General features: G+C 46.9%; 1 protein-coding gene across 4 annotated transcripts in view; it reads right to left on the bottom strand.

Annotated features, from left to right (window-relative positions):
• Nucleotides 1–12192, bottom strand: part of Dnaic1 (dynein, axonemal, intermediate chain 1) — a 68512-nt gene that overhangs the window by 34062 nt on the left and 22258 nt on the right. For 3 of the 4 annotated variants that reach the window (XR_390339.4, XR_390340.4, NM_175138.4), the window contains exons 2-7: nt 7821–7853; nt 6420–6518; nt 6158–6238; nt 1453–1579; nt 1095–1231; nt 755–874 (exon numbers count right to left, since the gene is read on the bottom strand). Coding sequence is in view for 1 of the 4 variants with exons in the window: in NM_175138.4 (NP_780347.2) it covers nt 755–874; nt 1095–1231; nt 1453–1579; nt 6158–6238; nt 6420–6518; nt 7821–7853 (597 nt within the window). In the remaining 3 variants the exon portion in view is untranslated. The remainder of the gene's footprint in view (nt 1–754; nt 875–1094; nt 1232–1452; nt 1580–6157; nt 6239–6419; nt 6519–7820; nt 7854–12192) is intronic. The other variant, XR_003955007.1, reaches the window with a different exon arrangement.

The raw sequence follows: 12192 nt of genomic DNA, 5'->3' as shown, positions 1-12192 counted from the left end.
CAAAGGAGATCTTGGTGAGAGTTTGAATGATTCAAATCCCACATTTGTTTTTCCATCCTGGTCTCCTTCCATAGCCTATGCTGGAGAGCAAGGACTGTAAAGATCAATTATGCCAGTTTTTAGTAAAGAAAAGATCCAGATAGAGAATGGACAGATTGCAAGAAACCAGCCTGTCACCAGCCTCCAGACACAGGGCATAGAGGCCTGCTTCCCACAAGCACTGGGGCTAATGTTCCTTAAAGAGAAGGCTTCTCCCTAATAGTAGGGTTTCTGCATCCAGCAGTGTAAGTTGCTTCGTCCCCGTTATGCACCACCCCGATTATCCAACATAAGCCTGTGACCACACAAGGGGATGAGGCGCTTCCCTCCACCACAGATACACTACCATAGAAGACTCACATGAGCACACCTCACCTAAAACTGTGCCAGGCTCTCTCAGCCTGGTTCTCAGGGTCCTTCGTAGTCAGGAAATGTTCTAGCTTTTCCAAGCAGATCTACCACAGAGACCATCAACTTCCGTTGTATTGTTCCAATACTCCCCATGCCCCTGGCACACTTCAGTCCTGATTTCTACTCCCTCTTCCAAGTCTAGCCCAACTTACAGGGACTCCAGTTCACATACAGCTACACATATTTCAGTTCTCCTTGGAGAGAGAAACTGTCGTCTGCTCTGTCACAAGCAAGAACTGATCTCGGGCCCGTGTCTACCTTCCCACTGTATAACACAGAGTTTCAAAGTAAAAGTGGGAGTTACCCGGAGGGGGTTGTTGAAGGTCTGGGATGCTCTCTCACTGAAGTTAAACTGGTTCGTGAGCTTCCGTTCCTTGGGCTGCACAGGAGCCATCAGCTCTTCTTCAATCACCTTTTCAGTTGTCTGGAAAGAAAAATCAGGAGGGCCAAGGGCTTAACTGCAGGAGGGAGACAGTGTGCAGTCGGGACTGAGGGAGAGGAAGCCCTGACCTGGTGAAATGGGTAGGGTGTGAGGATGCTGCCAGAAGCAGGGCTGCTACTTCCCTTTGTCTTTCCCCAGTCTCATCTAAAGCCTCCACCCACAGCTTATCTCAATGGCAGGGACAAAGGCACACCATGCGCACCTCAGCTGCAGCAGGGATGTCCGTTTGGCTCCCGGCTTCTGCTTCTGCTTCTGCTTCTCCTTCTCCTTCTTTGGGTTCTTCCTCTTCTTCAAGGTTTTCTGCTTCTGAAGTCACCACCTTGATAGACTCCTGTGAACCTTGACAGGATATTGTTGATGAGTTAAGGGTCCAAGCCAGCTCAGTCACCGTCTTCCCGTCTTTCAGACTCTGTCCCTTGGGCTCTCCCTGACCTGGGTTAGCTCCCAGGCCTGTCCAAGACAGCAGCCCGCCTGTTGGACCCTGCAAAGCTCTGGAGGGACCGGTTCCTCCTCAGAGAGCCAGGCTTGGGCTGCAGCCTTAGACTGGCCCTCAGTCCTACCTGCCACCATCTCATCACGGTAGTGCTGGCGACGGCCTTCATCTGAGTCTTTGGGTATCAGGTTCCCCACCTGGCTGAAGTGAACCGCCATTTGGTTCACAAAACCAATAAGTTTATATGTGCCCTCCTGAAAAGAGAGTGCCTAAATCAGACCTGCGATCCCAGCGAGGGCTGGTGTCAGAATGCTGTCTCCCTTAGTCCTCCAAAGCAGTGACCCCAACCTTCCTAGTGCTGCAACCTTTACTACAGTTAGTTCCTCATGTTGTGGGGAGCCTCAAAACATTAAGTTATTTTTGTTGCTACTTCATAACTGTAACTATGCTACTGTTAGGAATCATAATGTAAATAGCCGTGTTGTCCAATGGTCTCAGACGATTCTATGGAAGGGTCACAAGACCCCCAAGGGGTCAAGACCCACAGGTTGAGAACTGTTGCTCTGAAGCCTCCAGCTCACTTTTTATTAAAGGAACTATAATTCCTAATCCTCGGTTAACAAGATTTTTTTTATTGCATTTTTGCTTAAAAAAGAAAAGACAAAAAAAATACGTTTTTTTTTTTTAAAACGCTCTCATCAAAGACTCTTAAAAAATTAAAAAAGAAATTTTTTTGAGAGCGAGTCTCATTACATAGCCCACACTGGCCTGGAATGCCCTATGTGGGCCAAGCTGGTCTCAAACCCAGAGAGCTGCCTGGCTCTGCCTCTTAAGCACTGAGGTTAAAGGTCTGAACTACTATGCCCGGCCTCGAAGACTTATTTTTAAATATCCTCAGCTTCCAGCCTGAAGCAGCCCATACTACAGATCGCCGCCCGCTTAGGTGCTGTGTCTCCTACATCCATGCCAAGGAATTCCAGTTCACCTGCCTCACCACAGACCTTGGGCAGGTCAGACATAATCATCCAACACACCTGGCATGACCTCGCCACCATGTCACTTTAGTGGATGTCAGGGGGAACAGAACATCAGAGACAACCAAATCTCTAATGCCCCGACCTCCGTCCGGGAGGACCACAGAGGTGCCCCGACTTCCATCCGGGAGGACCACAGAGGTGCCCCAACTTCCATCCGGGAGGACCACAGAGGTCCAGACATGTTTAAGTTTGGCACTTGTCCAGGCCTCGGAGCAGATGAGAAGCAGGGTTGGGCTTCAAGCCCAGGAAATCATATTTGTTCATTTAACAAATAATTTTTGAGCAAGTACCATGTGCCCACTATTTTCCAGGTGCCCAGGATATAAAGCTGAGGATGAACGGACAGTTCCTGCTTTTACAGAACCTATGGTCTGGAGTTCCTGTGGACATCTCCTTGTTGATTAGCCTCCTAGCAACCATGAAAATGGTGTTGGAGTCTAGAGGCCCCCTCCTTTCTTTTAAAACAGTTCTGTTCAACCATTTTGCATCATGTGGAAGATAATTATATCTGTATAGCAACCTAAGATTTAAAAAAATAAAAGTCATACCAGAGGAGACCAGCACAGGTTCTTTCTATAGCAGCCCCTCAGGGGATGGGAGGGCTGGGAAGTTCACTGTCTCAATCCACAATCAGGGTTGGAAGGCCCTGCCTTAGAAGTCATTCTTCTTAGTTACTCAGATGGATGGGGGATGGGAAAGTATGGTGGTCAGAGCATGGTGTTTGGTGGCAGAATTGAGCTCAGCTACTTAGTTTGCTCCTTATTATTGTCATGACCTTATCATAATCCTCTGAGCCCTAGTTTCTTCTTCTATCAAATAAAATAACGGTACCCAAATGAAAGCAGTCACTAACGCAACGCCTAACACGTCGTAACCAGTACCAACACTCAATAAGACTTCAATTTGGTGATGGAATTCAGATTCTTTAGCACATCAGTAAAAGTAGCAGCTTTTGGAACCTAAAACTGGACCTTCCAGGTCCAACAAGATAGAGACCGGCTGTGGCAAGCGAGGCAGGCCAAAGAGACACTGGAAGCATAAGCAAGGTGAGGTCTCCCGGGAAGCAGCTGGCAGCTCACTCCAGAGCAAGAGGAGGACATGGAAACAGAGGGAAGACCTGGCCTGTAGTGCTCCTGCCACAGCCTACCCACCGAATCCCTGAGAGCCCCTCTTCCTAATGCCAAGACAGGAAGTTGTGCCACGGTCCACCATGACTTCAGGGAGTGAAAGACAGCTCTCCTCCAACCTTGGAAAGCTGCCCAAGGGAAGCCATTAGAAAGACTCTTGATTAGCATCTTTTGAGAAACACATCAGGATTTGCTTCAGCATCTTTGTGGAGGGCTGACTACACAATCTGAATACAAAACAGTATGGTCGTGAGATAGTTTCACAAAGACACACACAGATGTTCATGGCAGCATTATTGAGAATTGCCCAAAGAACAAACAATCCAAATGTTCATCAATTGATAGACAGATAAAGGAAATGCTGCATATTCATAGCATGAAGCATTATTTGGCAGTAAGAAGACATGAGGTATTGACATTTGCTATAACATGGGAGAATTGAAAATGTCATGGAGAAGGAGAGAAGCCAGTCACACAAGACCACAAAGTTAGGATCCATCACCAGACATGATCTGAATAGGCAAATCTAGATTAAGAAAAAATAACAGTGCTCCTGGGGCTGGAGGAGATGGAGGGTTGAGAGGAAACAGTGTGAGGAACGGAGCTTCCTGTAGGGAAAATCAAGTGTCCTGAGCCTGGCATGGTGGTCCACACCTATAATCCTGGCACTCAGGAACAAAGGCAGGAGGATTACGAGTTCAAGGCCATACTCAACTACACAGTAAAGTCAGGTCAGCTCAGGTTACATGAGATTTTTCTCTATGAAGCCATGAGGCAGAGAGCCTGGAAATGAATTGTGTTGAGAGCTGAATCATCTGTGGATAGCTAAGAGCCATTGTTGTCAGTTTTAAATGGGTGATTTGGGGGTATGTACCCCCTGACAAACCTGCCTCTAAACAAAGGAGTCAAACATTGCAGGCATTGGCAACACACATGGGTAAGCCCAGAACACTCTGAGGATCATGGATTCAAGGTTAGCTTGGGTTGTATGGGGAGACCTTGTCTCAAAAATTAAACAAATAAAAAGCTATGTGTCCTCTCCCTGGGAAAAGGACAAGGGAGAGAGGAAGGTTACTCTCCACCATTTTTGAGTATTTTGAAACGTGTACTATGAGTCTCTATCTTCAAAACCCTCCCACTCCCCCCGTCTGTGTGTGTGTGTGTGTGTGTATGTGGGTGTGTATGTGTGTGTGTGTGTGTGTAAATGTTGTCTTGTTTGTTTGCGGAGACGGGGTCTGCCGTGTGGATGTATCCTAGGTTAGCCTCAGGGTCTCAGTCATCTGTCTGCTTCTGTCTCCTATCAAGTGCTGTGATAGCAGGTGTGAGCCACTACGCCTGGCAAAAATTGTTTAAAGAGTCAATATGACCTTGCTTAGGAATTAGAAAAACTAGTTCAAATCTAGTTCTAACAGAGGTTGTGTGACATTTGCTGTTCATTTTATGTAATTTAATATCAGAATCTAACAAAGAATAGTTTCTTTTCAAATAGTTTCTATATCAAAGAAATATGAGGGTTGTCTATGATAATCTATGTAAAAATACCTCATATAGGATCTGACACCAGCACACAGTAGGAATGGAACCAAAAAAGCCCCAAAGCAAAACAGGAAACAGAGGCATGACTTCCACTTTAGCTCCCCGGTACTCTGGAATTCCTTTGGTCCTTACAGGAGCCAACCCTGCTGTGGCGTGAGACAGTGTTACCTCTGATAGATTTGCTGTGGGTGTGTCTACTAAGAACTTGCTCACACCATGGTTACTAAAGGATGGCCCTGGGGGTCAACTCCCTGCCTGCCTGCCTATCATATCAAGAGACTCTTTGCCTAGAGCCTGCCGGAATTCCTCTCAGATGGGAAGATTCTGTGTGGATGTGAGGCCGACGTCTCTTCTAGAGAGGACTCTGTACTCTGCCCACATGTTTGGCTGGAGAAAGCTAAGCTTCCGAAGACCTAACTGCTTGTGTTGGTGGAAATGTGCTCTATATATCGGAAAGGCATTTTTCCAATACATTCCCTCAAATGATTCAATATTATTGAAAACAAAAATATACTGGGGATGTGAAACAACAGAAGCTGGGGATGTAGCTCAATGGTAGGGTGCTTGATCAGAGTGTGCAAAGCTCTAGGTTTAATGGATTCAGTCCCTAGCACTGCAAGACAAAAACTCCTTGACAGGGTACTGAAGGCTTTGCAATCAGCAAGCTGTCTAGGGAGATTCACGAAGAAATTTCAGAAGGGCTTGGGAGATAGTTTAGGGGACGGGTGAGGGGGCACTTCAAGACTGACAACCTCAGCTTGGTCCCCTGGCTCGACAGGGTGGAAAGAGAAGCAACTCTGGAAAGCCGTCCTCTGACCGCTGATTTCCACGCACCTGTCTCCTCTTCCCCATCTTCTCTCTTTTTCATACAAGTGAGTCCCCGCCTCTACACAAACACACACACACATACACACACACACACACACACACACACACACCCCAAATAAAATGTCCTAAAATTTTTAAAAGCCTCAAACATCTCTGGAACCCTCCTCGTAAAACCCCAGATTTCTGGCCAAGGATCTCAGTTTACAAGTGATCTCTTGTAAAGCAGCCAGGAGCTTTTACAATATGCTCAGTCAGTGTTGCTTCAAACAGGTATCAAGGCCCTGCCCAGGAGGTGATGACTTACTTTGAAGCTGTACCTGACAATATTCTGGGGTGCATGTGGGTTGTTGGCTGTCAGGATCCGAGTGAACTCCTCCTTTAACTCCTGAGGGAGAGAAACACCACCAACATCATACATAAAGGCTGCCCTCCCTCCCTCCCTCCCATCATCTCTGAGACTTAGGGCCCCAGGCACCTGTGCGCTCGGTGTAGGTTTCTAATTGCACTAGGGAAGACCCCTCTCCGAAGCAGGAGGAGACAAGAAGGGTAGGAGGCTGCTCACTCACCGCATCGGTCAGCTCCAGCTGGTCAGGGGGTCGCACGGTGGCTTTGGATTGGGACCATTCATCAGTTCCTTCTCCCACATCAGTCCCTGAATCTTCATCCTGAACAAAAACCACAATGGGGTCAGGAGTGCTAATCTGCTTGGACAAGCCCCTGATGCTGCAGCAATCCCTTCTTCACAAGTCCTTCATGAAATCAAGTTCTGTCTTTTGTGCACAGAATACAAAATGTCCAACAGACAGACCACTTATGGAAGACTCTGAAGGACCTGTTGATGTCAGGGCTCTCAGTGCCTGGAAGATCCTAGCCACCTCTATCCTGGGATTAGGGCTCTCCTTAAATGCTGTGGTGGACCTTTGTGTGAAGCAAGGCATCACAAGAGCCAGCTCCCTCCTAGTGCCTATCTGCCTATTGGACAAAGCCTAGATGCTGAAGTCCATGATTAGCCGCCAAGGGCTTTACGCGAAGTGCTTAGACAGCCAGAGGCCAAGCTGTTCACCAACCAGTGCTCTCCAAATTTGTATTTGGCCCCATCAAGATTAGCTTTTTAAAAAATGACTTGTAAAACAAATACTGTCTTGTACTTTGCTCCTTTAAGCCAAGAAAAAAAAAAAAAAAAAAAAGGTCACCGACTGAAGTTCTGCCTTGCTTGATAGAGTTAAATACCTTGCCAAAGTGGCCATGAGGTATTTGATGGATTTATCTTTACTAACAAAGACATTCAGAACAAAGCAATACTGTTTTCTTCCACAATAAAACTAGAACACAACAAGACAACTACAACTAAGCCTAGAACACGAATAGTGAGGAAGGTAGGCTTCCAGGAATGGGCATAGCCTTTCTAAAGAGTAACGTGGGGATATCTACCCAAGCCTAGTAACTGTTTATATTCTTGGACTCAACTTTTATATGCAGAAATTTACAAGAAGAAAGTAACCAAAGACATGCCCAGAGAGGTACGGACATGTGACCGCCTGCCAGAAGGTTTGTCACAGTAGGGAAAAGAGCGAATGTCCACGTGTTTCCTCTGAAGGGAGGCATGGTGGAGCACATTATGGTACAGCCTTAAGGGACATATGGTTAAATATTATGCAATAATTTCAAATGATATAATAAAATGTATTTGCAATGAAAGCTACTCTAAATATTTATGTGAAAAACAGGTCATAAAGTAAAACTGTTTTATTACATTTAAAAATAAATATATACTTTTGTATATATATAAAATTATCTCGGAAGATAAAACATTGCATGTTAAATGGAAGGCCATCCTGGGGTAGTAGCTTAAGTGTAAGTTTAAGGTGCTTTTGTTCAAATCTTCTTTAAAAATGCATATATAATATTTTTTGTAGAAAAAAATGCCATTAGCGTCTGGTGAGGTGACTGGAGGTCTCAGCACTTACTCGTCTCCTGGCTCCTCTGGTTACACTGATGCTCTAAAGGGAAAATAAAAGCAGAACGTGAGTCACGGGAGAAACAATGAAGAACAGCGTCACCAGGAAGCTCCACCCAAGGACTTTGCAGCACAGGGGTTTGAGCTCTCTCAACTCTCAGAAACCATTGTGAGGCCACCACAACTAATCTATGAAGAGTAACCCAGGAAAACTTCGCAGTGAGAATTTCTTCCTTGTAACCAGTTCAATAAATATTTTAGAGTGTATGCTAAGACCTGAGGATGTAGCTTTGTTGGTCAGTGTTGAATGGTACGTATGAGACCCTGGCTCACCTCCTATACCACATCAGTCCAGGACTGGTGGGCTGGAGTGATGGCTCAGTGGGTAATGGCACTTGTTTATAAGCCTTGTGACATGAGTTTAATCCCTGGAACCCACAGGAAAGAAGGAGAGAAGAGTCTCCTGAAACTTGTGTTCTGACTCCCATATAAGTGCTGTGGCATGAGTGTGAGTGTGTGTGTGTGTGTGTGTGTGTGTGTGTGTGTGTGTGTGTGCAAATGCATATGAACAGAGCATAGTAGAACCTTTGATTCCAGCATTCAAGAGGCAGAAAAAAGGGGATTTTTGTGGCCTCAGTGTTCACAGTGAGTTCCAGGCCAGCCAGGGCTACATAGTGAGATGTCAAAAAGAAAAAAAAAAATCAAACAAACCAACAAATGCAAAACCAACAGGCATAGTGGTATACACTGTACGCTTAGCACCAGAGAGATAGAGGCAGGAAAAGGGTACATATGAAGTGCTCAGCACTGAGCTGCGTAATACGGTAATTTCAAAGCCACCTTATATTCATAAACACTTGTTTGGGTAAATAAAAACCCCTACGAGTACATGTTTATTTGGTTGGAATGTTACTATATCCCCAGTACCTGGACTGCTCAAACACTGAATTTGAAAAGTTGAAGCTGACGATTTACAGAATAGATCAAGGATTGTCATCAGCGTCACTGGTGAGGACGATTGACAGAATAGATCAAGGATTGCCATCAGCGTCAATGGTGAGGATGACCTGGGGAAAACATTTTCCTCTCTAGGTTTCAGTCTCCTTGTTGAAGGTACAGAATGGAACATGATAACCTCCAATTCTGAATGCTAGCACTCTTGGGTGCTGGAGTGGCGGTAGTGGAGAGATGACCACTGGTTAAGAGCACTGCTGCTCTTCTGGAGAACCTGGGTTTGATCCCCAGCACACACAGTGGAGACTTACAGCCATCTGAAACTCCAGTTCCAAGGGGTCCAGCACCTCTTCTGACCTCTGAGGGCACCAGGCTCACACATGGTACATAGACATGCATGCAGGCAAAATACCCATAGACAACTAAGTTAAAACAATGAAAGGTCTTATTCCCAAGAGCATATGTTTGGATGTCTTCCCAGAGTTCACATGTTATAGGCCTGGTCCCCAGGCTGGGTACTGGAGAGCAACAGGGTCTTAAAGAGATGGGTCCTAGTGGGTAGCCCTTGGAACCCTGAGGACATGGCTTAGAAGGTATTAAAGTAGTGCTGTAACCTGGAACTTGGTAGTTCTCAGAGAGAATGCTTATAAAAGGAGCAAGTCCAGCACCTCCTTCTCCCTTTGCTTCTGACTCCTGATGTTTCTCTTTCCTCCTGTGCTAGCCCTGCCATGTGGTCCTCACATCAGATCTGATGAAGGAGCAATGTTCCAAGTCTCTCCAGAACTGTGAGCTGAAATAAACCTCTTTTCTAGCCATCCAGTGGTAGGGCATGCCTTTAACCACTTTGGAGGCAGAAGAAGCAGGCAGATCTCTGAGTAGAGGCCAGCCTGGTCTACACAGTGAGTTTCAGGACAGCCAGGTGTACACAGAGAAACCCTGTCTTGAAACAAAGCAAAACACCACCACCACCATCACTACTACCACCACCAACAACAACCACACCACCACCACCACCAACAACCATGATCACAATCACAACCACAACAACAACCATCACAACACTACATCAACACCAACACCAGCATCACCTCTTTTCTTCAAATACTGCCTCTCGTATTTGTTACAGGACAGAAACTGTCTAATATAAGCAACATGCCCAACTCAACTTGAATAACATTTATGGAGCATTTATTTATTCACTGTACACCACCCTAAACAGTCGGACGATGACAAAAAAAAAATCTAACATGTAGGACAGAGGAGGTAGAGAGAGCAGCTGTCACAGCTCTTTTCATGACAGGGTCCTTGGGAAAAGCATGCATGGTGAGAAGAGAAGGGGAGGGGTTGTAGGGAAAACAGCACATCTCAGCCTTGGCTGGGATTCAGGCTGGGAGGGAAGAAGGCAGCAGGATTCAAACCCATCTCTGAAGCTAGGCCCTATGAGCCTTCCTTTGAAGAGCCTCGGATCTCTAAGGTAATGGGATGGAAGCACCACAAAAGAGCACTGAAGGGCCAGTCCCATCCAAGCCACCAGCTTTAACTAGAAACAAGACCCAGGCACCGCCACCCTGTAGATGTGTCTAGTCACCACTGCCCTGTGGTTGTGTAGTCACCACTGCCCTGTGGTTGTGTAGTCACCACTGCCCTGTGGATGTGCCTAGTTACCACTGCCCTGTGGGTGTCTAGTTACCACTGCCCTGTGGGTATGTAGTCACCACTGCCCTGTGGGTGTGTCTAGTTACCACTGCCTTGTGGATGTGTGTAGTTACCACTGCCCTGTGGATGTGTAGTTACCACTGCCCTGTGGATGTGTCTAGCTACCACTGCCCTGTGGATGTGTAGTTATCACTGCCCTATGAATGTGTCTAGTTACCCTGTGGATGTGCCCAGGCACAACTGCCCTGTAGATGTGTAGTTACCACTGCCCTGTGGGTGTGTAGTTACCACTGCCCTGTGGATGTGTAGCTACCACTGCCCTGTGGGTGTGTAGCTACCACTGCCCTGTGGATGTGTCTAGTTACCACTGCCCTGTGGATGTGCCCAGGCACCACTGCCCTGTGGTAGTTACCACTGCCCTGTGGATGTGTAACTATCACTGCCCTGTAGATGTGTAGTTACCACTGCCCTGTGGGTGTATAGTTACCACTGCCCTGTGGGTGTGTAGTCACCACTGCCCTGTGGGTGTGTCTAGTTACCACTGCCCTGTGGATGTGTGTAGTTACCACTGCCCTGTGGATGTGTGTAGTTACCACTGCCCTGTGAATGTGTGTAGTTACCACTGCCCTGTGGATGTGTCTAGTTACCACTGCCCTGTGGATGTGTCTAGTTACCACTGCCCTGTGGATATGTAGTCACCACTGCCCTGTGGATGTGTCTAGTTACCACTGCCCTGTGGATGTGTCTAGTTACCACTGCCCTGTGGATGTGTCTAGTTACCACTGCCCTGTGGGTGTGTAGCTACCACTGCCTTGTGGATGTGTCTAGTTACCACTGCCCTGTGGATGTGCCCAGGCACCACTGCCCTGTAGATGTGTAGTTACCACTGCCCTGTGGATGTGTCTAGTTACCACTGCCATGAAAGTGTCTGTAAAACATTTATCTGGCAATGAAAGAACTGACAAGGCACTTTGAGTGTGATTGCTTTTGGCAGTTGGAAATATTTCAATTAACACACTATAAAAGCCACACTATAATAAATGCAAAACAGGCCAATGAAATCAGCTACAGCCCTGACTTCCCAACCATGGCAAAGGAGATTGAATGTCAAGCTGCCACTCCGGGCCCTTGGTCTTTCAGGAGGAGACGCCTGAGACAGACAAGCCTGGATTCCTGAGAAGCTTTGCATGGTTGCTTCCAGAAGCCATCAAACCGCAGAAGAAGAAAGTCCAGGCTCCTTCCCTGGGCCTCAGCACTCCATCAGTCTGCCCCACATCTCCATCACAGCCTCCCCCATCGCCTACAGCAGGACTTTGCGGTGCAATGTCTCAAGGCTACTCCCAGCTCCCAGCCTGGCCAGGGCCTTCCTGCCTCTCCATGTTTGCTTTTACTGTTCCTTCTGCCAGGAACATCAGCTCCTCTTTCCTACCTGCTCTGATAGCTCTGCCTAATCCAAACCCACTCACCTAGCCTCTGCTCCAGCCAACTCCTCTCCTACTTTCCTCCTACCTCCCTCTACTCTTCCCTCCTCCGCTCTGAGCAGGCTCTCTTCTGCTTTCTATTACCACACAAGCACTGGCTGTTGCGAGATTAAGGACCCAATTAGGCTTTAATTAGACCCTCTATTGTTTCTTTTGGTTTACAAAAGGATACAGCTCTATGAGAAGAATCATAATACTGCAGTACATATGGGAGGTGGCTTAGAAAGTCCAGCACAAGAGGCCTACTATTCTTCTACTATTGATCAAAGGCCCCTCTTCCCGAGGGCAGGC

Source organism: Mus musculus, chromosome 4, assembly GCF_000001635.26.
Source record: "Mus musculus strain C57BL/6J chromosome 4, GRCm38.p6 C57BL/6J".
Taxonomy (NCBI): Eukaryota; Metazoa; Chordata; class Mammalia; order Rodentia; family Muridae; genus Mus; species Mus musculus.
The sequence above is the reverse complement of the archived record's forward strand: the minus strand, read 5'-3'. Positions and strand labels throughout refer to the sequence as shown.